The 27,950-nt window shown below is 38.6% G+C and overlaps 1 protein-coding gene across 1 annotated transcript; it reads left to right on the top strand.

Moving 5' to 3' along the window:
- The first annotated feature begins 86 nt into the window (after positions 1 to 86).
- Positions 87 to 27,950, top strand: LOC124876406 (protocadherin alpha-C2-like). Its single transcript, XM_047379132.1, has 4 exons — positions 87 to 2,879; positions 4,682 to 4,740; positions 12,548 to 12,633; positions 23,821 to 27,950. Exons 1-4 carry the CDS (start codon positions 336 to 338, stop codon positions 24,132 to 24,134), a joined length of 3,003 nt encoding a protein of 1,000 aa, XP_047235088.1. The 5' UTR covers positions 87 to 335; the 3' UTR covers positions 24,135 to 27,950.

Here is a 27,950-nt window from a genome sequence, read left to right as displayed (position 1 = left end):
AAATCTAACATTTTAGTTTCCGGTTTTGTGCGTGTATGTTTCATGTTTCATCTGCCTTTATAGTCTCACAGCTCCAGTGGCTGGGAAACACACCCTTCAGCAACGCGCATTGGAGAGAGGAGAGGAGAAAAAAAAACGCATCACGGACAAAGGAAAAATATGGGTGCACCGTGGAGCATTGATTTCAGCTGGACAACGCGATGGATGAGCCGCTTCTTTTTCATTCACCGGGAGACCAATTAGCCCACCTTCATGAGGTGCTGGGATGCGAGATACTCCAAGCAAAAAAGGCGGAAGGGTGCGTTTAATCCGTCTGCGGATCCTGTGAGCTTGCCATGGCTGTGACTGGGACATGCAACTGGACAGGGAGGAATGTGCCTTTTTATTATTTTGTGCTGTTTTCCTTATTTTGTGGCCTTGCATTTGGACAGCTGCGGTATTCGATCACAGAAGAACTGGAAAACGGAGCTCTGGTAGGTGATCTGGCGAGCGATTTAGGCCTGGATATTCGAAGGCTCTCCACTCGTAAAATCAAGTTAACCTCCAACAGCGGGAAGCGCTACGTGATTGTCAATCCCAAAAATGGGAAACTGCTCGTTAATGACAGGATCGACAGAGAGGCGCAGTGTGATTTGCCCAGCACCTGCCTCATTAATCTGGAGGTGATGTTAGAAAACCCCACAGAAGTGCATCACGTCGAGGTGGAGATTGTGGATGCAAATGACAATGCGCCGCAGTTCCCCAGAGATGAGTATCAACTGGAAATAACAGAATCTGCTATGCCGGGGTCTCGTTACCCGATTGAAAATGCTCAAGATCCAGACGTTGGGTCCAATTCTGTCCGCATGTATCAGCTCAGCACAAATGAGAATTTCGCGCTGGTATCAAACAAACCCTCCCTCAACACAAAGCACATAGAAATAGTCCTCAAAAAGCCCCTCGATCGAGAGCAAACGCCTTACCACCAGTTGATTTTGAGTGCTGTGGATGGTGGAATACCTGAAAAAACAGGGACTGCCAAAATCAACATCCGGGTCCTGGACTCAAATGACAACGTCCCGGTGTTTGACAACTCGGTGTACAAAGTGAAACTGTTAGAAAACTCCCCCAAAAATACCCTGGTGATCAAACTGAATGCGACGGACTTGGATGAAGGCACAAATGGAGAGGTTTATTACTCTTTCAGCAGCTACACTTCAGAGAGAGTCAGGCAGATGTTCAGCATGGACACTAATACAGGTGATATCAGAGTTAGGAGCAATGTGGACTATGAGGAGACCAACTCCTATGAGATGTACATCCAAGCAATGGATAAGGGCCCGGGTGCAGTTGCAGCTCATTGTAAGGTGGTTGTAGAAGTTGTGGATGTGAATGATAACATCCCTCAGATAGTGCTGTCATCTCTCTCGAGCCCCGTGAGGGAGGACGCCCGTGCGGACACGGTGGTCGCCCTCATTAGTGTCACTGATCGAGACTCTGGCACTAACAAGCAGGTGACCTTAGAGATCCCAGCAGGCCTTCCTTTCAAGATCAAGTCCTTCAGAAACTACTACACCCTGGTTACCTCAGCCTTCCTGGACCGTGAGACCACTGATGCCTATAATGTCACTCTGAGTGCCACAGATGGAGGAAACCCTCCCTTATCTTCTCAAAAGACCATACAGGTGGATGTGGCAGACGTTAATGACAACCCACCACGCTTTGAGCAGACTTCATACACAGTATATGTGACTGAAAACAATGCCCCTGGGGCCTCTTTGTGTACTGTAAAAGCTCAAGATGCAGACATTAAAGAGAATGCACGGATCACCTACACAGTGCTCAATGATAACAACCATGGCATTCCTGTCACCTCATATGTGTCTGTAAAGGCCGATACAGGGGAGGCTTATGCCCTCCGGGCCTTTGACTATGAGTCACTGAGAGAGTTTCATTTCCAGGTCAAAGCTCAGGATGGGGGCATCCCCCCTCTCAGCAGAGTTGCTACCGTCTACATTTATATAATGGATCAGAATGACCATGCTCCACTGATAGTCAGTCCTGCTGGCAATGGGACACGCTCCTTGGAGACGGTACAAAAGAATGCAGAGCTTGGTGCCTTGGTGACCAAAGTGGTGGCATACGATGCAGATGCTGGTCCAAACGCTTGGCTGGTCTATGTGCTGGAGACAGCCACTGACTTGGACCTATTCAAAGTGCATGAGCACACCGGAGAGATCCGCACCACTCGGAGGATCCTGGAGGACAACTCCACTTCTTTTGCTCTAACAGTTGTAGTGAAAGACCATGGTGAGCCAATTCTCTCCTCTACCGCCACCATCAATGTGGCGGTCATGGAGGTGGCACCAAAAGTGGCCCCCGATACCAAGAAAGTAATGCGACCTCATGCCACTTTGTTTTTCTCGAACGTGACTCTTTATCTTATTGTAGCATTGAGTGCCACAACATTTGTATTCCTGGTCACCGTGGTGGTGCTCGCCATTGTCCGCTGCCATGCCTACTGCACACAGCCCGGTTCCTGCTCCCCTTGCTGTGGGTCACAGAAGCCTCCTCCAGATGGTGGAAGCAGCAGTGTCAGTGCAGGCGGAGGAGGTGGCGGAGGGGCCGCAGGACAGCCTAATAACAACGTGGTGCTTCGAAGAGATCTCAAAGTGGAGCCTCATTACATTGAGGTGCGTGGGAATGGCTCCCTGACAAAGACGTACTGCTACAAGACCTGCTTGACTGCCACCTCTGGCAGCGACACCTTCATGTTCTACAACACGGGTCGGCCCATCAGTGGCACCTGGGGTAGCGGTGCTGACCGTTTCTTTACTAGTGGAAGTGGATTTGTACGGAGACTGAGTATGCCTGATGCCTCTCTTCAGATCTGCCCAGAGGTGCGTCACTTTATTTTAAATTCAAAATTTTGCATATTAGTATTGAAGGGTGTGCGTGCAGCTTCTCATTACAAACCTTGAAATGTGCTTGAGAGCATTATGGCTGCGTTCATTGTGGCCATATTTTTTGCCAGTAACTTTTTTTAATGCAGCAAAATGTCCTTCCTTTAGGTCAAGTTTGATCCTGTCCTGAATAGAATCTTTGCAGCCTTCATTGCTTTCATTCCCCTCCAAATTTGTAATGTGCAGTCACACATCTATGCCAAGCTCAGCAATCATTCTGCATTAGTGTCACTCCTGATGCTTTTCAAGACCTGTTTTATCTGATGATTCAGGGATTTGTGCTTCACACGTTGAGGCTGAACTCAAATCTACACCTTTGGAAAAACACAAAATAAATGTTTTGCCTTTACTAGTGTCTCAAACCTTCCTAAGTGTGACAACTTGTGAGTGAGTAAAAAGAAGCAGTGATGTAGTAGAGTTAAATACTACAGTCTTGCTTCACAGAATCTTACCTGATTGGGACAGACCTGAGATGTTGTAAGCAGTCATATTTTAAAAGATGTAATTAAGCCTTACAAAATACCTGAATTGAACTGGGTCATCTATTGACTGCATTTTAATGTCTTTTTAGTTCACTGCTATCATCTTCATTGCCATTACATGGGTATCTGCAGCATATATCTTTGGTCTGGATTGTTTGTTTTTCGCAGTGTAGTTTCAAACAAAAATAATGCTGGACTTAAGCAAGAACAACAGCATGTAAAATATTTTCAATTTCTTGCTCAACAATTCTTCCAAATTCCACTATGAATGAGCAATCCCAGAAAATGTCTCATATAAATGGTCTCATATTTTCCCATATATAGTCCATTCACATATGAGGAGATGGTAGAAAGTGATTTGAAGTAGCCCTTTTTCGCTTTCCAACGAAAGATGCCATTATATTTAAAACTTGCTTCTGATTGGGGATGTCTTGTTCTCAGAATTTTCACAGTTGAAAACTTTCCATTGTAATTCACTGCAACTTCTGAGTATTAACAAGAATTTATACAAATGAATTGGAATAAACCCCAAATTTCAAAATATTAAAAGTTGGCCCTTAGCAGGGATTTAAATGAAACAGTTAAACCCAAAATAATAATGGCATATTTAGGTCTAATTTAATCTTTTAATTTTACCAACATATTTTGTCTGATTGGAAGTGATTTTTCTAGGTAATTCCCCAAAATCCTCAAGGAATGTTTCCTATTTGCAATATTTTCAAAATTCCTCAGATTAACCTTTCATTGAAAGTTCCTAGAAAGTTTGAAATTTTGCAGAAGTCTTCCACCCAGTATTTATCGCTTGTTCTAATACAGTTTCAATATCAGATCAGATTCATCAGTAGCAGATAGATTTACTCTAGTTACACACAAACCCACACACATTAGTCTCATAAAAGACATGAGCACTCAGGGACAGGGCCAATTCCTTCTAGCTCTCCAATTTGAACAAGATTAAGTAATAATCTGTCAAAAGAGCTGTCATATTGCCTTTCAGTGGCATATTTGACCATATTTAAAGTTTTTGTATGTATGTTAATATTTATGGATGTGTGTGGATGGAGTGACACAAGTGCAGCCTTCGAACCGCAACCTGACCTGGAATGTGCATCATAAATAATAGATGAAACCATGGCCCAGCCATGCACAGTATGAGATCAAGTTAAACTCACTCTCAACCCTCCCTGTCTCCTTCTCTCTGTGTTTTATTTCCATCTTTTGCTTCTCTTATCTTCTTTCTTCATCTTGCTCTCTCAGCCAAAAGCCCCCAATGCTGACTGGCGATATTCTGCATCTTTGAGGGCAGGGGTGCACAGGTAAGCATTTATTTTCCTGCAACTTTTTGTTTTCTCACAAAACGGTTGTACCTGTTTTGTAATTTTTATCATATCTAAATCAGAGCCTCATTATTTCATAAGTACACAGTGTACATGTTCCCACAAAACAAGAAATGTATCTAGGACGCAATGTTTGGCACTGAAGAATTTAAATACCAAATTACCCTTTCAAATATAGTTTTATTAAATTCCTTTTTTAGTAATAGATAGACAAGAGCCTATCTAGGAACCACAGGTTCCAAGGTAATCTAAAAAAACTGTATCTTGCTAAAGCATTGGTATCACTCTTCACTTTTTTTCACATTACAATCACCAGCTTCAATAAGTCTTATTGGGATTTTAGGACAGACCAACACCAAACTCTGCTCAATTGTTAAATGAATGGAAAGTGTGGGATACATTTGTATAAAGCCAACCAGATGACCTTAAATTAAATCTGATGTTCCCAAATGAGCTTAGAAATGACAAAATTGCTCAATAGAAAACCAGGAACACAGCAGATTGATTGGTCAACGGTAAAGTTATGGAAAAGTTTAAAGCTGGGTTAGGTTATGAACTAATAGCCAAAGCTTTGAACATCTGTCGGAGCACTGTTAATTCATCATCTAAAAATAGAAAAAACATTACTGCAGACCTACAAACATGGCTGTCCACCAAAACTGATTGGCCAGCCAAGGAGAGAATTAATCACTGACGCATTTACTTGTGAAGAGCTGCACAGATCCAGAGCTCAAGTGGAGGAATTGGCTTACAAGACAGCTAATTAGACCTGCACTCCACAAATCTGGCCTAAATGTAAAAGTGATAAGAATAAGAATAACTTATCATTAAAAGAAAGCCATGGGAACAGCTGTTTTCAGTCTGCTACAAGCCAGGTAGGGGACACAGCAAACGTGAAAGAAGAAGCTCTGGTCAGATTTGATCAAAATTGAACTTTTTAGCCAACATACAAACTATGTGGCAGAAAATTAACACTTGAAAGTTTGGTGGTGGTGGAATCATGCTGTGGGATATTTTTGGATGAAGCAGGACAATGCTAGAAGAAAATCTGGCTACAAAATACTTGATATAGTTCTGGAAGTTTCCTCAAAGCTGAACAATGACCCTTAAAATGCAGCCAGAGCTACCTTCAAATGGTTCAAATTAAAGTAAATTTATTTTATTTTTTTGTTTTTAATTGGCCCAGTCAAAGTCCAGACCTAAATTAAGAATCTTTTTCAGGACTTGAAAAGTTCTGTTCACAGACACTATCCATTCAATCAGACTGATCATGAGATGTTTTTTAAAGAGGAATTTACAAATATCTTAGTCTCTAGGTGTCTAAAACTGAGGTGACACCTCAAAAGACTACCAGATATAATTGTACATTTTTTCCAACTAAACTTTGACTTAGGAGAGGCTGAATACAAATGCACACCACATTTGTTAGATTTTTACTTGTAGAAAAATTACAAAACCATGTCATTTGCCTTCCACTTCAAAATGTCACTACTTTGAGGTGGTCTAACACAAAAATCTCAAGAAAACACATTCAGTTTTGGTTGGTAATATGATACAATGTGAAAAAGGTATTAACCTTTGCAAGGCACTGTATGTTGGTAGTAATATGCACCACAATATCAAAAGAACTTAAACCTGACATTTAAAATAGCTGTTTTAATACCTATATTTTTTTGCAAAGGATAACAACAAAAATATCATAATATTATTAACATAGGCTATCTTTGGGAAAGCCACACTTAGCATTCTATCTACAGAAGAAAGAGCCCTGTGGGGATTCAATGCATCAAATTATTAAAGGAAATGCAGTGAAGCTCATAAGGAACAGAACATCCTTCACATTAATATATGATTGAGGTCCCTTTAACGTAAAGCAGTGAATTAATAGTCATGAACCCAGAAAACTCAGCAGATATGTTTTGCTGTGCCGCAAACCTAAATTTGGGGTAAAACTGTTGGGATTTTAAGTATAAAATTACACAAAGCTATTTGTACAAAATCATGCAAATTAAATACATAGCCACAGGTCTTGACCTGAAATCTACTGAGATCTTTTAAAGATCCCAAATCTTTGTTTTTATTTTTTTACAAAACTGCCTCAAGTGGAGGAGTTTAAGTATCTCGGGGTCTTGTTCACGAGTGAGGGAAGAATGCAGCGGGAGATCGACAGACGGATCGGTGCGGCTGCCACAGTAATGGGGGCACTGTGCCGGTCCGTTGTGGTGAAGAGAGAGCTGAGCCGAAAAGCGAAGCTCTCGATTTACCGGTCGGTCTACGTCGGTCTATACCGGATGCCTCCTGGACGCCTTCCTCAGGAGGTGTTCCAGGCATGTCCCACCGGGAGGAGGCCCAGGGGACGGCCCAGGACACACTGGAGGGATTATGTCTCTCGGCTGGCCTGGGAACGCCTTGGGCTCCGCCTGGAGGAGCTGGAGGAGGTGTGTGGGGAGAGGGACGTCTGGGCATCTCTGCTGAGTCTGCTGCCTCCGCGACCCAGTCCCGGATAAAGTGGAAGACAACGAGAGAGACGAGACAACAAAAAAATAAATACATTTTAGAAATAGGGAGGTTTTGTAATGACCAAGCGGCAATTCATTTTCACCAGGAAGATGTTTCATACCTGCTTTCACAACCAATGAAATTAAGTAATTTTCTCTAATATACTTTTATTTTTTTGATGTTTCTCCTGCTCTTTATGGTGCCTCTGTTTTGGGATCAGGGTTGTGGAATTTGAAATGTTCTATTTTGTGAAGACTGGTATTTTTTTTACATTTAAGAACCAACTGACCTCCTGGGAATGATTTGTAATGCCCTACGAGTTCCCCCAAGTAGTTATTTATTTATTAACTAATCATAACTTATCAAAAAGTAGGTCATAATGTCAGTTTCACTTTCAGTTTCAAGCATTCGGCATAATGATCTGAGTGAATCTCAATCAATGCAGATATTATATCATAATATTAAGTAATATTATTAGGCCATTGCTGTGATATTTGAGTTACAGTTGCATCAATTCTCTTAGCAGTTGCACAAATGCTTTATAATGCAGTTTGAAATTCACGGCTCCCATGTGGCAGAATGTTGCGGCACCGTGGCCTATCTGGTGCTTAAATTCTGTATGTCACAGTTTCAAATGTGTAGTAAGGCATTGCCTGAGTATAATTTTCATATGGTATTGTGTCTTCCTACAGCATTGAAATGAATATACAGATATGCATTAGTAACAGGGGTATACCTAAATGCGTTGTTCCACAGCAACTGCCAACCGTAGTTTATTGCTTTTGTGGATTTGCCTGCATTTAAACAACCAAAACGGGCATGCTACTTTTGAAGTTACATTTTTGTTGACACATTTGTTGCTCCAACACTTGCAAGATGATTTTAAAAGAGGACACAGCTACATCATTTTGCTGTGCAGTATCCCTCATTTTCAGTAACTGCTTCTGGGTACACCTCAGAGTTTATTTAAACATCCATCCTCTTCCATTTGTAAAAAGCCTGAGCAGCTCCCTCTGTGGATCCAGTAACCATCTTTCTCTGCAGTGTAGTAGTATTTAGGTCATCAGCATTCAGAGTGTGCCCCCAACCACACCACCACCCCTTACAGTCTTTACACATGAAGCATGAAGGACACAATGAGCTGATGATGACCTTTCTCAGATTATGCGATACACACATGCATCAATTTGTGCTTTAAAAACTATCCTCAATGCATATGTATTCACCTCTCAGGGGGCAGTTTGAACTCAAGTAAACTATGCCTTGTACTAAGTTATCGCAAGTCTTAATTACTAAATGAAATCCAAATTACAGACAAAATGACAAACTGATTATGAAAATTGTCTTCAAACAGGACTTAATGAAGATTCAGTTTTAAAGATTGACAGCTTAGGATGTTTTGTCTTTGGTTGCATTTACCAGAATATTTCAGTATTAAAAAAATAAGTTGAAAGATCAAAACGATTTCAATAAAATATTAAAATGGTTAAGTCAGGCAAAAGTTCCATAACAACATGAAATTAAGATCTTCTCCATCTCGATACTGGGATAGCTGGAACATCAGGAACTAATGAGTTTTCCTTCCCCATCCCCACGCTTTGTTCAAAATTCTTCTAATTTCATGGTAACTGTGCTTACTGCTCACTTGTGCCATCATCTGCTCCATCTAAGTTTGATTTAATTGGATATTAGTGTTAATTTTTTATGGTGAGCAAGAGATCATAACGTGCATGCTGTCATCAAGCCACTGTAACACGACATGGATTAACATAAATCATCACTGCAATTTGCCGCTGCCATCTTTTAAAGTGACAGAGCTTGTAGCGTACACAGACAAAGGTGGCTCAAATTAACCCTTAACCCCAACACAGACAGGAGTGGATATGTTGTTCTGCAATGTGCATGTGGCTCCAACAGTACTGACCAATGGTCAGTTTAAAGTACCAGTCAGATATTCATAATAGTCATACAATCTTAGAAATATCAGTTCAGATGTATAGTAATAGTCATGGATGCAAAACACAGGTACATCAAAAAAAACAAAAAACAATATTGCAAAAAAAAAAACAATAGTTCAACATTTATGTCACTTATTTCAGAAAGTTAAACTTGTAAATCATATAGATTCATTACACATAGACTGAAATATTTTAAGCATTTGTTTCTTGTAATTTAGATTAATGTGGCTTACAGATAATAAAAACCCAAAATTTTGTGTCTCAGAAAATTAGAATATTGTGAAAAGATTAACCCTTTGAAACTCATGTTGTCATATCCTAATTAGCTAATGAACTCCAAACACCTGCAAAGGTTTCACTAGCCTCTTAATGGTCTCTCAGTCTGGGTCAGTAGGCTATACAATCATGGGGAAGACTGCTGGCTGACAGATGTGGAGGCTGACAGACACCCTCCACAAGAAGGGTAAGCAGTGAAAGATAATTTTTGAAGAAGCTGGTTACAATGTGCTGTATCAGAGCATATTCATAAAAGGTTGAGTCGAAGGAAAAAGTGTGGTGGTAAAAGGTGCACCAGCAACATGAATAACTGTAGCCTTGAGATGATTGTAAGGCAAAATCCATTCAAAAAATTGGGGGAGCTTTTACAAGGAGTGGGAAGAGGCTGCAGTCAACAAATCAAGAGCCACTCTCCTCAGATGGATCATATCCATGGGTTACAAGCATCTTACCTGGGCTAAAAAAATATATACATAGACTGTTGCTCAGTGGTACAAAGTCCTATTTTAAGACAAAATTAAAGTTTGTATTGCATTTGGAAAGCCAGTGGTTGAAGGAAGAGTTGAGAGGCACAGAAACCACATTGCTTGAATGCCAATGTGACGTTTCTACAGTCAGTGATGGGGAGCTATGTCATCTGCTGGTGGTGATCAACTGTGTTTCCTGAAGTCCATAGGAAAGTTTAGAGCACTTCATGCTTCTTTTTGCTGACAAGTTTTTGAAGTTTTGTGATATTCTGATTTCATTTTCCAGCAAAACTAGGTACAAGCCCACACTGTCAACGGTACCAGAAGTTAGTTTAGTGACAAAGTTGTTACTGGGCTTAATTGGTCAATAAATATATCTGACCTTAACCCCAGTCGTGAATCTGTGGGGGTATTGTCAAGAGGAAGATGAGTGACACCAGACCCAACAACACAAATGACCTGAAGGCTGCTGTTGCTGCTGCTGCTGGGCTTCCATTACACCTCAGTAAAACCACAGACTGATCGCCTCCAAGCCACGCCGTATTGATGCAGTAATTCATGCAAATGGAGGGCCAATCAAGTATTTAGAGCATAGAAATGAACATACCATTCAGAAACCTGACATTTCTGTTTAAAATATGTCTTTTAATTGTTTTATGTAGTATTAAAATTTTCTAAGACATTAAACATATTTTTAATTAAGTGTAAGCCATAATTATCAAAATTACTAGAAATAAAGGCTTCAAATATTTTACTTTATGTGTAATGAATCTAAATAATAGATGTGTTTCACTCTGAAATAAATGACAAAAAAATATAAAACTTTTCATTCTATTTTTTGAAGATGCACCTCTATGTATATTGGTTTAATTTTAAGAGTTTTACCTATCAGAACATAGTGAAAATCATGAGGACTTCATCAGGTTCCAAAGTGATTTATTTCTAATCTCATGTATGCAGAATACACAGAAGAGATTTCACACTGGCATTATTTTTCTACCTGAAACAAAGCCTAAATAGAAAAAAAATAAGTACACTTTTGCTTCTTTCATTGGATTTAAGAGGATGAATAGCCTCTAACGAATCTATTGATCGTCAACAATTGTGACGAGTTCTAAATAAGCAAGACTTACAATAATTAGTTGATTTGGAGCACTTACCTGTATGTTACCACAATGCCAAGAAGGAAAGACATGAGTACTGACTTTAGAGAAGCAGTTGCTGCTGTACATCAACCCATGAAGACCATTTTCAAAGTATTGAAGTCTGTCATTTGACAGTAAGAACAATTTTTAAGTGAAAGTTAAAGTGAAAGTTTTCAGTATTAGGAATCTGATTTTAGTTGAACCTGACCAGCTCACCTGAACTCATAACTTGCTGTGGAGCAAATCAGTGTTGGTGTTTTAGATTAAATCTCAAATAATTGCCATGTCATTTTGTGACAATATGCCCGACAAATAAACAAGTTTCAAATTCTATTAGGCTAAGAAACTGTTCCAATAACGAAAATGAAGGATTTCACCTTTTTCTTCAAAGTCAGTCAATACATCACACTTACCCACCGATAACACAGCATTTTATTCAACAAAATTATCCCTAGGACAATGTTTATTTAACAAACCTTTTAGGATTTTACTCAATGAAACATTTGGTATGTGGTCCGTTTACATTTTCGAATCTTTCCAAGATTGAAACCTATCTAGAACTTCTAATGTTTGTAAATTCATTGTTTGACAAATACAGCATAAAAATAATATTCACTTTGCGACCCTGCAAGGATAAGTGGGTGTAGACAATGGATGGACAAATGGATGGATAATATACACTTAATACACTTTTTATTTGATGTTGTCAATATAATATGTTCTACCTCTTTATTGGACAGTCTTTGGGAAAATCAAATGTCCTCAGAATGGTGTTAAAAGTGTTTTCTGTGGAGCTTTCACAACCTTAATAGCAAATCTGTTTCAGCAAGCATCAACAGTGGTTTCCTGCAATGCTCTTCACCCTGCTGTTCCTATGATTTAAATCAGTATAACTTCTGTTATCAACCAAACTATTTGTTTGGTTGATTACAGAAGCATCACATGACAAGTGGAGTACACCCTTTTTATGTGACAATACAGAGCCTGAAGCAAAAGAACCCGAGCTGCAAAAATGCAACTACTTGCCAATAAATCAGACCATCACTAAAGAGTTTATGTGCTTTATTAATTTGACTCCAAAAGAGAAACGTACATAATATATAAATTCATTAAACACAGAGTGATGTCTTTCAGGCATTTCTTTTTTTTATTTTTATTTTGGTGGTTATGGCTTCCAGGTGAAGAAAACCAAATATTCAGTTTCTCATGAAATTTGGATACACATAGGACCAATAAAAAAGGGATTTATATTACAAATATGGTATGTTATGGCATGTATAATAAATGAATTTCACTTCCATAATTTATTTCTGAAATAAATGTATCTTTTTAATTTATTTAGATCCATATAGATCTGAACAAGCGTGTTACAGAAACAGCTAAAAGACACACACACAGCAAACTAATTGCCAAATGATTGTGTGTTTGATTTGTTTTGCAGTTCTGTCCACATGGAGGAGTCCTCCGTGATGCAAGGTGCCCAGGGGATGCTGGTCCAGAACTGGCCTACTGTATCCAGTGCTGCAGGTGAGTGGTAAGCAGAAGGATTTGTAAAACAGGACTTGAGATTAGGTAGTCTTTGTTGCCAATCTGGAAGAAAAGTGCTGAACAATATTTCCTAAACAGCCCAAATCCTACACTAGATTCAAATGCACATTTAAGTGAACACATTATAAACGTAAAATATTGGAATCTTTCATTTAGAATATTTAGAATTTAACAGTGAAATATAAGACAAAAGTCACAACTTTGTAAAATCTTTTACAAAAATTGCAAACAGTATTAAATTGAGAAAGTTTAAAAGTTAGACCCTTGTTCTTTTCATTTCTTGCATTGTTGCTCTGGCTTTAGTCTTTTTATCGTTCAATTGATAAATTTGTGTGTAAAACCTGTGGAAGAAGAAGGTTTACTATTATAAAAAATGATGAAGAGACAACTGGTTCCCTCTTAAAGCCAACGCGGGGGACCTTTTATTCAGCACATCTCTGAATACAGGTCCTTCTCAAAATATTAGCATATTGTGATAAAGTTCATTATTTTCCATAATGTCATGATGAAAATTTAACATTCATATATTTTAGATTCATTGCACACTAACTGAAATATTTCAGGTCTTTTATTGTCTTAATACGGATGATTTTGGCATACAGCTCATGAAAACCCAAAATTCCTATCTCACAAAATTAGCATATTATTAAAAGGGTCTCTAAACGAGCTATGAACCTAATCATCTGAATCAACGAGTTAACTCTAAACACCTGCAAAAGATTCCTGAGGCCTTTAAAACTCCCAGCCTGGTTCATCACTCAAAACCCCAATCATGGGTAAGACTGCCGACCTGACTGCTGTCCAGAAGGCCACTATTGACACCCTCTAGCAAGAGGGTAAGACACAGAAAGAAATTTCTGAACGAATAGGCTGTTCCCAGAGTGCTGTATCAAGGCACCTCAGTGGGAAGTCTGTGGGAAGGAAAAAGTGTGGCAGAAAACGCTGCACAACGAGAAGAGGTGACCGGACCCTGAGGAAGATTGTGGAGAAGGGCCAATTGCAGACCTTGGGGGACCTGCGGAAGCAGTGGACTGAGTCTGGAGTAGAAACAGAGCCACCGTGCACAGGCGTGTGCAGGAAATGGGCTACAGGTGCCGCATTCCCCAGGTCAAGCCACTTTTGAACCAGAAACAGCGGCAGAAGCGCCTGACCTGGGCTACAGAGAAGCAGCACTGGACTGTTGCTCAGTGGTCCAAAGTACTTTTTTCGGATGAAAGCAAATTCTGCATGTCATTTGGAAATCAAGGTGCCAGAGTCTGGAGGAAGACTGGGGAGAAGGAAATGCCAAATGCCAGAAGTCCAGTGTCAAGTACCCACAGTCAATGATGGTCTGGGGTGTCGTGTCAGCTGCTGGTATTGGTCCACTGTGTTTTATCAAGGGCAGGGTCAATGCAGCTAGCTATCAGGAGATTTTGGAGCACTTCATGCTTCCATCTGCTGAAAAGCTTTATGGAGATGAAGATTTCATTTTTCAGCACGACCTGGCACCTGCTCACAGTGACAAAACCACTGGTAAATGGTTTACTGACCATGGTATCACTGTGCTCAATTGGCCTGCCAACTCTCCTGACCTGAACCCCATAGAGAATCTGTTGGATATTGTGAAGAGAACGTTGAGAGACTCAAGACCCAACACTCTGAATGAGCTAAAGGCCGCTATCGAAGCATCCTGGGCCTCCATAAGACCTCAGCAGTGCCACAGGCTGATTGCCTCCATGCCACGCCGCATTGAAGCAGTCATTTCTGCAAAAGGATTCCCGACCAAGTATTGAGTGCATAACTGTACATGATTATTTGAAGGTTGACGTTAAAAACACTTTTCTTTTATTGGTCGGATGAAATATGCTAATTTTGTGAGATAGGAATTTTGGGTTTTCATGAACTGTATGCCAAAATCATCCATATTAAGACAATAAAAGACCTGAAATATTTCAGTTAGTGTGCAATGAATCTAAAATATATGAATGTTAAATTTTCATCATGACATTATGGAAAATAATTAACTTTATCACAATATGCTAATATTTTGAGAAGGACCTGTATTCAGAGATGTGCTGAATAAAAGGTCCCCCGCGTTGGCTTTAAGAGGGAACCAGTTGTCTCTTCATCATTTTTTATAATAGTAAACCTTCTTCTTCCACAGGTTTTACACACAAATTTATCAATTGAACGATAAAAAGACTAAAGCCAGAGCAACAATGCAAGAAATGAAAAGAACAAGGGTCTAACTTTTAAACTTTCTCAATTTAATACTGTTTGCAATTTTTGCAAAAGATTTTACAAAGTTGTGACTTTTGTCTTATATTTCACTGTTAAATTCTAAATATTCTAAATGAATACAAATACATAATACAAAATCCCAAAGAATCCCAAATCCCTGACACGAGTCAAGATATATATATATATATATATATATATATATATATATATATATATATATATATATATATATATATATATATATATATATATATATATATATATATATACAGGGGTTGGACAATGGAACTGAAACACCTGTCATTTTAGTGTGGGAGGTTTCATGGCTAAATTGGACCAGCCTGGTAGCCAGTCTTCATTGATTGCACATTGCACCAGTAAGAGCAGAGTGTGAAGGTTCAATTAGCAGGGTAAGAGCACAGTTTTGCTCAAAATATTGAAATGCACACAACATTATGGGTGACATACCAGAGTTCAAAAGAGGACAAATTGTTGATACACGTCTTGTTGGCGCATCTGTGACCAAGACAGCAAGTCTTTGTGATGTATCAAGAGCCACAGTATCCAGGGTAATGTCAGCGTACCACCAAGAAGGACGAACCACATCCAACAAGATTAACTGTGGACGCAAGAGGAAGCTGTCTGAAAGGGATGTTCAGGTGCTAACCCGGATTGTATCCAAAAAACATAAAACTACGGCTGCCCAAATCAAGGCAGAATTAAATGTGCACCTCAACTCTCCTGTTTCCACCAGAACTGTCCGTCGGGAGCTCCACAGGGTCAATATACATGGCCGGGCTGCTATAGCCAAACCTTTGGTCACTCATGCCAATGCCAAACGTCGGTTTCAATGGTGCAAGGAGCGCAAATCTTGGGCTGTGGACAATGTGAAACATGTATTGTTCTCTGATGAGTCCACCTTTACTGTTTTCCCCACATCCGGGAGAGTTACGGTGTGGTGAAGCCCCAAAGAAGCGTACCACCCAGACTGTTGCATGCCCAAAAAAAAAAAAACATTGCAGTGGTTTAAGTCAATGCTTATACTGAATTTTACACTGCCTTACTTTTCGATTAAGTAGTTGTCCCCGGCCCGGAAGCAATTTATAAGTACCTTTTTGATTATCTTTTTTTTACACACAAAGACCATCTGTGGTGCACTGCCTGCCAACTCCATTGTTGTTAATAATTATTGGTTTCTTTGTGAATAACTGTTCAATGCAAATTTGCTGACAGTTTGAAAGGTTGAAAGGTTTGAAAATAGTGTTTGCATGAACATTTTTGACAGTTAAAAAAATTTAGATATTTTAAGAGATTTTAACCCCTTTCAGACTTATTTTTAGTGTCAGTGTTGGGGTTTAACTCAGGTGGATTCATACTAGATAAACATGGCAAGAGTTATCTAGACATTAACGGCTTATGACTTTTGAAGCTTCACTTCACTTCAAAAATCTGTGACACAATGGACTGAGCAGGAGCCTCATATATGGAGACCAACAGTTCTAGATCAAGCTGCCTTGTGTTTGATACCCAGCATGGGTCATTTGCTGCATGCCTTCTCTCTCTGCCCCTTTTTTCTGTCTTCTAAACTGTTAGATAAAGGGCATTAGTGCCACAAAAATGTCAAACTATTTAAAGGGCAAAGAGAGCTGGCCCTCAGAAATGACTTGTGTTGCATCATTTGCAGAATCTTCTGTCTTGGAGCTAATGACTAAGACCATCTGGTACTACTACAAGATGTCGAAAGTGGCAAAGATGAACGGAAAACATTTGTGAATTATTGCAACACTGTGAAGTGCTCCCTTCCTTCAGCCGAGCTTCCATTCATTGATTATCTGTCTGGCTGCAGCAACTTGAATAAGCTTGGAGACTTCAAGGTGAAGGGTAGCATGACAGTTAGTGACAGAAGGTTTCTCTCTATCTGTCTGTACCCGTGTTTATTCGGATGAATCTTTATTTTGTGGCATTGCCTGTCCGAATCTCTTTTTCTCCATGTGTGCATTTCTTGATCAGATTAACATGTGTCTTCATAATCATGCAAAGCCTTGAATATTTTGTTTAACAGATAATATTTTGGTTTACTTTATTGGATTTGGAAATAATTTAAAAGCTAAGGCTATGACTTACTTTTGATTGAGGCTAAGCCACTTTCGTGGCACCTTTGAAACATCTGAAACGTCTGCAGTGGCACAACATCAAATCTGCAGGAATTATTTTTCAATGATGAACTCGTCCAGCATGCTGTTGTGCATCTAAATGCCTTATCCTCAAACTCACATTTTATATAAGCTATCCGTGGCACAGACAAGGAGGACATTTGTCTCATGCCAGAGGGGTAGGCGAGCTTTTATCAGATATCGGTGGAAGGAAACAGAAAGCCATTAAAAGCAGTTTGGGAGAAAAAGAGCAAAGGTGGCGTATGGGGGAAAAATGTGAGGTGCGGGGGGATGGAGGAAGAGAAAGGTTAAGAGGATTGTAAGGTTCCTGCAGTGGTGTTGTTGCTAGGTAACAGCATGTGACTTGTTGCCTAGCAACACTGTCTAACTGAGAGATTACTGCAGCAGCCGCACCCACCATCAGCAGGGAGCGGGTGAAGGCAGTTTCCATCGCAACCGGCTGTATCTCTGAATGGAATTTTTGCAGACAGGAGTAGGAGCAGAATAGAAGGAAGAAAACGTATCAAGTGTGGAAATAATGGGAAGTCAAGATGATGAAGTGGGACTTATTTATGTCTGAATTGCCATGAATATATATGAAATGCGTTGCATTTCATACATGACCTCTTAAGGGATTCACTTGAGATGGAGCTGTAACAAGACTGAAAATAAACTAGCTCATTTCCTTTTAAATGTAGGACATTAGGTTAGGCAAAATGAGGCTTCAAATGATCTTACATCCTCCTCAGGTGTCATGGCAACGTCCTCACAAGGAGCTGTACTGACCTGCTTACCAGCTGTCACACAATAATCCATTTCAGCCCCTTATATGCTGAAATGAACTTATCTTGGAAAATTTTTTAAACATGCCAGAAAACCAGCAGCACAGAGGCACAAATAGCTTTATAATTATACCAGTCTGGAGCATGACCTGCTCACGCACACATACACAAATATAAAAATATATCTGATTATTATCAATATCTTAATTACCAATGTCCGGGATCTGGATTTGTCACAGCAGCCCAAGAAGATCTTGGATCTCCCGAGGTCCTGCAACAAAACTCGATTAGAGCTGCAGTGCTGTGTAAGAGTCTTGAACCACCCCTCAATTTCTGATAGCATACATTTCCAAGGACCAAGTCTTTCTTAGAATCTTCTGAAGTGGTCCTAAACAATAGTCAAGCTGGCTTTCTGAAAGTCTTTGAAGGATTTTCTTGAAAATCTTTGCTACTGGGATTTCCATTCTTATATCTGGCCTCCTTTACATCTCTGTTCATTTGTTAATTTATTAAATCCTTTTACTCTAAGCTTTTACTTGTTGAAGTATACAAAGGGCACCTATATCAATAGATTATCCAGTGTTGTGCCAGCAACTTAGCTGAACCCGTTTTAAATGCATTTCTGGCTGCAGTGTTGGTGGATAAAATTTTAACCCAGAAATATGCCATCTGGTTATAATCCATCATGAAATATGCTCTGGATATAATTGTTTTGGTAATAGTCTTATTTTTTTAGCTAAATTGTCATTCCTTCCACACTGCCAATGCATAAAGTCTTACCTGGGTGATAATAATCCTAAAGATCAGCATTAGCCTTGCCTTAGCCAAGATCTAAATATGGGGAAATATCCTAAACCACCATTTAAAGAAGAGCTTTGGAATTTCTGATTCCAAAACCAAAGCTTGTTTATGCTGTTGTTGGCTTGGTTTTATTTTCATTTTGCTTCCACTCTTATTTTTCTCAGCTGATGTAAGACCAGTCTCATTTATTAGCAACCCTGAGAAAGACATCTAAAGATCATTAAATTAAACTCATCCATTATTGCAGCAGCAGCATCTCACAGCAAAAGATGTTAATTGTTTAAAATTGTCTTAAATTGTCAAAAACAAAATCCCTTAGATTTTTTTTTTTTGGCGCAATTATTGGAGCTCCTATTTACCTTTTTGGTCCATTAATTATTTTATTGTGTCATTTATTTATTTATATATTTATTCTTAATTATGGCAGGATCGGTCCTCCATATTCTAGAACCTCCTAATTAGTAATCCATGACTTTGTATTTCCCTGAATTGTAATTTGAACACACCATAGAAGTCTATTTGTTTCAGTCGGGGACCCCACACAGTTAGCAGAATGGTTAGGAAGGTAAAACAAATCTACATAGGTTGCTGTTTGAAAACTGTCTCAAAGAGTCACATCTTTGGAGGTCAGAATGTCAGAAAAAAAGTATTTTCTAGCCTATCATCGCAAATGTAACATTTAACCTGCACTGTCTGCTATGGTTAGATGAGACTAAGGCTGATCTTTTTAGCAACAAACAATCCAATGAAACTAAGCATTATTACTAAAGAGGAAAAAGCTATAGTGTAGGATCTTTGATGCTGTAGGTCTGTTTCTTTTCTGAATGTCCTCAGAAGCCTGTTAAGAATGCATGGCTTTATACCAGGAGATTATAAGTAAAGATCAGGTGGACCCTACCAGAAACCTGAAAATTGGTCATTATTGTGTCTTTCAGCAGAATAATCATCCAAAACATATGACTAAATCAACACATTAGTTACCAGACACAAAAACAACCATCGCAGTCCCTAAAATTTAAATCCTATAAAACTTCAAAGGGATGAACTTAAAAAAAACACAGCATAATGTGAGGACAGAAGACTCTGGATGATGTAGACTGGGCAAAGATCCCTCTCTCAGGATGTCATGCCAACATAGTGCGATGGAAGTTGACTGAGTGCCGTTCTGTTTCCAAAATGGGTTCTACAAAGTAGTGACGGCAGAAGAAACAAATATTGTGCAACCAACCTAATTGTTGGTCTACATTTTTCAGTGTGTGCTGATACTACTACAATAATAGACAATTTTGCTTTATGGGTTTTTGCACATTTTTACCGGGGTTGCCAATAAATGTGACTGACACCATATATGTTATACTTCAAATACGTTGCTCACATTTCCACTGATTGTATATAAAATTATTGTGGTCATGTATAATCTTCATGACATCAGCCGAAGGAAATCTACTGTACTATGACCACAAGCTAATAGATAAATCTACTATAAATTGTATAAAACATTATTCACAAGCTTTTATGGATTAAAATCCAACATTGCTGGACATTCTCTACTGCCTGATATTTATGATAGATATCAGTAGTGGTCAGAGATGGAACTCTTTTTTTATTTATTTATTTATTATTTAACTCCAAAGTCTAAGCCTAACTATTAAAATTTGTACTGCAGGCCCACTGGCAGACTTTACATTTCACTCGGTACTCATCACAGGTGCAGGCTTCATCTGCAGACTTCGGCGTAACACTTGCGCTAAGTTTAACATTTTAAACCAACTGTGAAATGCCTAAATATATGTCACACCTTTACCTCAATTCATTTGAAAGGAAAAATAACTGCTGCAAGACATGAAGGACACATTATTATGTGCAACAAATGTGACTGTGAACTTTATAAAACAATTAAGGGTTTCCAAGGTGTCCACTGTGGCAGAATTAGCATAATTTGGTGTACAAAGTCACTCAGGGTTTTAAGTCGACAACTACTACAAACGTAAGTACAATGACCAGTAGAAAATGTAAATACAATGCAATGAAATGTGGGATTTATTTTGCATATGCAGCAATCTACATGTCAAATCTAACCAAAACATAATTTGAGCAGCATCACATTGAAAAGATATTGGCACTAAAAGCACCTTGTCATTTACAAGTGCACTGATAACCTAATGCCTAATACAGGTAATTACATATATTCTTTTAACTGTATAGTGGAAAAATTTATCAATTTTGAAGGCCTAACTTTCCATAACCTCAGGATATCTTGATATAGGTAAGGGGACCAAGTCTACACATATGTTTATAAATTCCGGACTGATGCAGTCTGGTACACTGCTTACTTGCCTCTATGGTATTTTACGGATCTCAATCTGATGTTATTTAGTTTATTTTAATAATATTTATGATCTTCCACAGGAGAAGTATACCACAGTGTTTTGATGGTTTTAATACACAGATTAAGTACAGCCAGACAAACCATACTCTTGAATTTCATAATCCTCAGAAACAGACATCATTACGGTATTACAGCAATGAGTCTGCTTATGCTGACATGAGACATGATATAATTAAATTAGGCCAATTACACTAGTCTGTTAACATGCTTATTTTTTAAGTAAAGGGAAACTGCAAATGTAAAACATAGGCAGGTATATGTAAATAATCTTTTTCTCTGGTTACCTCTAATAAATTACATGTAAATCACTTGATACCTTAAAATATTTAAGTTTTTGTCTCTTTTTCTTCTTCATATCTCAGTCACAGTGCATTTGTATGTTGCTACATTATACAAAAGCTCTGTTAACCTGGAAACATCAATTGCGTCAATCATTGCATTTTAGGGCCTGATAGAATCAATTTGCAGTGAGCTGTGGCTCAAAAACTTGCCACAGGTCTCTCTGTGATGTGCCTAGCTATTTATTGAATGGTTAAGCGTGGCATTTATGCGGGCTATCTACTGCCAGTGCAGTCGTGTCCCTATCATCTGCTCTTTTTGTAGTCACTACATGTTATTCCTCCTGTTGGTGATCTGACTGTGGGGATTTAATGTGAGAACATGCACGTGGATGTAGCAGATTTTTAAAAATAGACTTTGTCCTGAAGGGATTGTGGTTAAAACAATTTCAGCACTCCAGCAAAGTCATAAATAGCATACAAATGAATGGAAGGAAAAAAAAAAAAATGAAGCTTTTTGCAACAGTCTGTGTTTGATCTAAATAAAATCCAGACTGAAAGTAGGTCAGTGCAGAGGAACTGGTGCGGGCCTGAGAGCACCGTCTGCAAAACCCGCCCACCCCCCATCCTTCTGACTGCCTCGCTCTTGTGCTTTCTCTCTTTTCATCTTATCTAACTCCCCCTTTCCATTTCACTCTGAAATAGCTGACCTTTTGACCCTAACAGGTATATTGTATTGGTACTTTTTAATTTACTTTCTTCAAAATAGGATTTTTTTTTCTTGGCTTGCCAGCTGGGTTAATTTCTTTTGCACATCCATGCTTTTGCATTAGAGGCTGAATCCCTCTCTCTGGCCTCCTACATAGTGGGATTATGTGGCTGGCATCATCTGAGTACAAAAACCAATCACACTGAAACGTTAAACAGCTCTTAAGGTTATTACCTTGCCTTACCTTGGTTTCAGTCGTGTAGGCCAAATTGTAGTTCTATAAATATCCACTCACTGTCACTTTTGACAAACCCTAGTCCATAAATAAGCTAAATAAAAGTGTATCAAAATATCCATCCCACATATTTTGGGGAAAAACATTTATAGCAAATTCTAAAGTGCTCATAGAGCCAGAAATATTAAAACGCTTCTTTTTGTGTTGCAATACGAAAATAAAGGTTTCATAAATTGCAAACTGTTTTTTTACGAATCTATATTCAGTGTAAAATTATCCTATTCATGTGTGGTCAGTTTAAGTATTTTAGCTTTTGAAAATGAGAGGACAAAATGTAGTTGCCAAATATAGTGCTGTTAACAGCTAATGATCAGTCAGTTGTGGTATTCTCTGTGTTTACAATACAATTCATGTCTTGTCTATCAGTCTGTTGCTTACTTTTTTATATCAAGTCCCCATAATGTTGCCACACAAACAACTGTTGTGAAAAGTTCTTCAGTGTTTATATTATTAAGCATTGTTGCCCGGCTAAATACGATATCTTAGTTGACTCAGTCATCAAAGCGGGGCAACTAAAGAACTGCTTTCTTTTGTCTTTCAAAATAATCGCCTCAAGCAGGGAAACAACTGCTTAATAAATATAACGAAGTCACCTCCACAGCCTGGGTCAAAATACCATAGGCTTATATTACCATGTGCTGGTAATATAAAAAAGTGTATTTTTATCAAGCTAAATATAATAATATTGCATTTATGAGAATGAGAAAAGATTTTAACAACATTTTACAACATTTTCCCCGAAACTAAGAATGATTTTATTTGCTATAAATAAAGGTTTCACAGAATACAAACTGTTTTAAATAATTTATTATTAGTGAACGAAACCACACAATAAAAAAGGCTGACTAAGCTGACACTGTCGTACAACCAGACAGCAACTTAAGAAGTACTACCTGTTTTACTCCAAAAAGAAATGGAATGTAAAACATTCATAAAGGGGGCAAAGCTTAAAGCACCCACCTTCACATCCAGGAGCCAGAAAATTAGCTATAACCAAATCAGCAACTTCACAGTGTAAAGCGAGACAGACATCACTTTGACAAGAAATCTTGTTGTGTTTAAATTTCTTTAGTTAACACTAACAGCCAACACAGCACAGGCTAAAATGTAGAAGAATTTCTTGCCACCATCTATAAAAATATTAGATCTAACTTACAAGCAACAGACAAACAGATTAAACCAAGGATTCAGGATATACTGTACTGTAGGTGGTTGGGGCTAAGCATATATTTCATGTTAGTTGTGGATAAAGGACTTCTCTAGTGCAACACTGATCCATTCATTATCTGTTGCTGACACAGTGACATTGTTTAAAATTGAGTTTCATTATGAAAAATTTGTAGTGGTGTCAAAAAAAGTCTTGAAAAGTACAGAATATCAACTGATTGCTAGCTAGCATATACATATTTATTGTGAACTTTCATGCACTCCATTTACCAATAAAATAAATTAAAAACCCCAATATGTCAACCTCTTTCAGTCCAGTCAAATACTATTTACATTTAACATGTTCTCTCATTTTTATTATGCTTATTTTAGATGGAGAGGGTGGCGGAGAACTCTCTCCCCCAGTGGGTGCTGGAGTCAACAGCAATAGCTGGCACTTCCGATATGGCGCTGGACAAGGCTACATACCTCCTCAACCCCTGAAACCTGGAGAGATTCCACCCGAAGCCTTCATCATTCCCGGATCTCCGGCCATCATTTCCATCCGCCACGACGCCGGCCCCGTGGATGACAAAGGTGACTTCATAAGCTTCGGCAAGAAGGACGAGGCCAAAAAAAAGAAAAAGAAGAAGAAAGACAAGAAGGACAAAAAAGATAAGGGAAAGGATGACAGCGGGGATGATTAGAGGAAAATGAGGTGACCAAAAAGCAGAGCTACTACTTAATTCACCGTCTCGGTTTCAGAGCCAGAAAAATAAACCAAATGCACAATATAACCAAGGGATCCTGCTTGTACCATGTTTGCATAGACCTTGTACAGCGGCCAACGGCTCATTTGATCAGCCTTGGCTCTTATAAAATACAAATATTCTTAATCCATAGGCTGGACCAAATTAAAACGCAAACCAATTATTTCATTAGATTAGCCTTCCTGTGATTTACCATCCAGTCCCCCAAACCACTTTGTTCAATCTATTGAACGATCTGCTTTGTTTAATGACAACAGAAATATACCATAGATGGTGCTCTATTTGTATCTGACCACTGTCAGCTGAAGCTGCTGTTTTCAATGTCTCTGGCACCCTTTTATTTCTTGCCAAGCCAATGTGAAGTGAAAGCCAAAATGAAACGAACAAAACAAATGAAGTACAAGCTTTCATCTTCAGTATTACAGAAGTCTTTTGTAAAAAAGTGAAAAAGAAAAAAGTTCTAACCTTTCCTGTATGCCTACCATGAGATAAGCACCTTTAAGACAATGAGGTGGCTGAGAGAAGGTGGAGCATGCTCGGACAGAGCTGTGTTTTAATGGAAAAACATATTGGATGGGCTAAAGACCTGCACTGGGGTGCACTAACTATCCCGCAAGTTTGTCCCCAAGTTAGTTTATAAGCAAGTGGCTTCATAACTGCTAGTTCATTTGGAACTAGTAAGTCACTGAAATTGATTGTACAGAGTTAGTTTTATGAACTAGACAGATGGGAAAATAGTATAATGGTTAGAAGTTAATAGAACCGGTTGACATGTTTTTGTCCATTATCTGCCAATTATTTTTTGCCAACAATTTTTGAAAGCTGCTGTGATATTAGATTTTTTTGTGTTACAATTAATTAATTTATTTCCTTTTTTGGACTGTTCCATAACATAAAGTTGCTGCATCTCAACAGAAAGAACCGCTTACTGCTTTACTCTATACTGCCTTAAATTTGTTTATACAAAAAAAAAAAATGAATAATTTTTTTTTTTCTATCAAGCATATTCTAAATTAAGTAGAAAGTGTTCATTTGAATAGGGGACATACAATAGATATTTCAGATATTTAATTTGCAAATGAATGAAATCAGGAATAAATGGGCATAACTTTGGCCACTACGTGGCTGAGTTAAGACTGGAATTGGTTTGAGGGGAATTTTTCGCAATTTCATAATTTAGCCATATTTATGTCATATATTTAAAAAATCTAAACATGGACATGATAATTTAGCATCTCAACCTAATCTAAACCCCCAAATATGATGGTTTAAACACAGCATCTCAAGTCAATTTTTAAACAAGAAGAATATTCTGCCTGATGAAAAAGAAAAAACTAAAAAGGTTTGTCATTTAACTGGTTGGCAGTGTAATATAATGTGTAGAAAATGGATAGAAACATTCAAACTTACAGCTTAGGGTCTTTGCTAAATCGCTAATGCAAAAATGTGCTGTTTGCAAACAAAAAAGGGAAAAATGCTACTTTACTGTTAGTAAGTGCAGTTGTGTGATTATGTATAATTTGCACTTGCTTTATTGCTTGCTTAATTATATAGCTGTTCCATAGGGTTACTTGAAACAGATTTTTGTGGTGTAGTTTGTCAAGCAGGAATTGGAATTAACTAGGGAACCTACATGCAGCTGATGTGGGTGGCCCCTAAACTTTCCTCTCAAAACATGGCACAGGTCAATGTGGTCTTAATAATACACCCAGGCAGGCAGACACAAACACAAACTCTTCTTGCCTCACACTCACACATAAAAACAAAAACACAGAGATTGTCTTCAAACAGGAGAAATGAAAAATCAAATTGAAATCAAAACCCCAAACTCCTTTCTGCAAACTGAAGAACTGAAAGCAAGTGCTTAATACGAGAGTGTATTATATGGCTCAGAAGCAGGAACGTTGCTTGTCGCTTCATTTTTGCTCAAGCCCCGATCCCTCCGCTTCTGTCTTTGAATGTTAAGTAGTTGTTCTTCAAGCTCTGCATCACTGCCTCGATTGCTTCAGTGCTTTTAGGATTTGCTTGCCCCTGCTGCCTGTTTCCTCCCTCGACTCCTCAGATCTACATGGTTCAACGGCATCTTTCAAGTTGCTCTCCTTCGGTGAACTGTGCAATTGTAACAGAGTATAACATTTGTGTATATTCATAGCGGCGCATATTCGCATAGCGGCGCAATAATTCAATCCACCACACTCACATTTACTACCCCTTTCCTTGTGTTCGGCTTCGGCTCAAACCGAGCTTAGGCGCTTCTGCTAGCGAGCCCCACCTTCTGACTTCTCATTGTTGACAGCTCTGTCGCCACTTGCCTGGGTTGTGCACTCAGCATAGTGAGGTCGTCTGACAGATTAGCAGAACCTCAGATTATGATCTTCTGGATATGATGGAGAGGCAAAAACGATAGGGAGTTGAAAATGAGCAAAAAGTGTTGCTCCTGTGCAAAAGAAAGAGAAGTTACTGAGCAACTTGATCGTCTTTTGTATGAGAAGAGAAATTGGAGTTCCTCGATAAGAATTGATCAACTTAGGTTGACTGAACTCACAAAGAGGATGAAGCACAGTTCATTGCTAATGAAAATGGTCTAAACTTTTAATTCAATTAGGAATTTGGTGGGGGTGGGAGTAAGAACAAATGGGGGTAAAACTGTTTGATGTGCAGTTGCAGGTCATTCGAGACAAAAATAAAATTTTGCTATTATTCCTACTTTTATTATTATTGCTTTATTGCTTTGCTGAAACAAGGTTGCCCAGAAGTGCCATGTCAAGCATCAAACTTGAGCAGTGATCAAAACATGAACCACTGTTGGTCAGACAGACTGTTTAAAGCAGTAGGTGTCAGAACAACAGGATTAAAAGCACCGGAAAATTTCACCTCAGTGTTCCTTTCTTTAGATCATTGTATTGCCAATCACCATTGGGGTTATGTACGTAGGTGCTGCTATACTGCCCGGTCCCTCCCATGTCCCTGATTCCTGCCCCTCTGCAAGGTTTTGCAGACATAATTCTGTGCTGTCAGAGCACCAAGTGGCTGCTTGCATGCTTTAAGCAAAGGAAACAGATTCTATATAAATACTATATATACATAGGTATGTTTTTTTCTCCAATGTGTATTGGAATACATATAGATCCTACAAAAGAAAATGCACACATTCAAGAACTCGCATTCATCCCAAGTAAACACACATCCAGTTCATAAAGACACACTATTGCGAACAGTAAATTGTGGAAAAACCTAAAAGAAACACATTTTGTATCCTGTTGAAAATGACTTTAATCTTCTAGATATAAATTATGCTATTGTGTATGAAAGGCCTTTTTTTTAACGTTTTTATCCATATGATTTTCATAGCTAAGAAAATCAATCCTTAAACTTGTGTTGAGCTTTGTAATGATCAAACAAACACTAATGTGAAATAAAAACATTTACTCATCCTGCATATCTGTCTGTTGCCCAGTAGAGAAAAACACAAAAAATAAGAAAAAAAGCTATATAAAAACATAAATGTTTGAAAAAAAAAAAAAAAAGTTGATGTATTCTCTGCTTGTGTATAGTGAATGTTCCTCAGTCGCTGGGTGCGGGGGCTGTGACTGGCTCAAACCGGTCCACTGTGTCCATACAGATCTGTTCATGACTTTTTTGTACACCTGCTAATCATTGTTACAGTGATAATAGTGGTTCTTATGATTTCATCAATCTGGTAATGTGTTTTGTTAAGAAGTCACAAATAAAGTTTTTTTCTTAAATATCTTA

This window comes from Girardinichthys multiradiatus, chromosome 11 (genome assembly GCF_021462225.1).
Source record: "Girardinichthys multiradiatus isolate DD_20200921_A chromosome 11, DD_fGirMul_XY1, whole genome shotgun sequence".
Taxonomy (NCBI): Eukaryota; Metazoa; Chordata; class Actinopteri; order Cyprinodontiformes; family Goodeidae; genus Girardinichthys; species Girardinichthys multiradiatus.
Note: the sequence above shows the minus strand (reverse complement) of the source record. Positions and strands in the feature narration are given on the sequence as shown.

What these genes read in the sequence shown, in the direction of transcription:
- LOC124876406 (XM_047379132.1), top strand. Translation starts at nt 336, where the DNA reads ATGGCTGTGACTGGGACATGCAACTGGACAGGGAGGAATGTGCCTTTT. An exon ending in TTGAGGGCAGGGGTGCACAG is followed by an intron (nt 4,741 to 12,547) that starts GTAAGCATTTAT and finishes TTTGTTTTGCAG; the next exon opens with TTCTGTCCACATGGAGGAGT. An exon ending in TACTGTATCCAGTGCTGCAG is followed by an intron (nt 12,634 to 23,820) that starts GTGAGTGGTAAG and finishes TGCTTATTTTAG; the next exon opens with ATGGAGAGGGTGGCGGAGAA.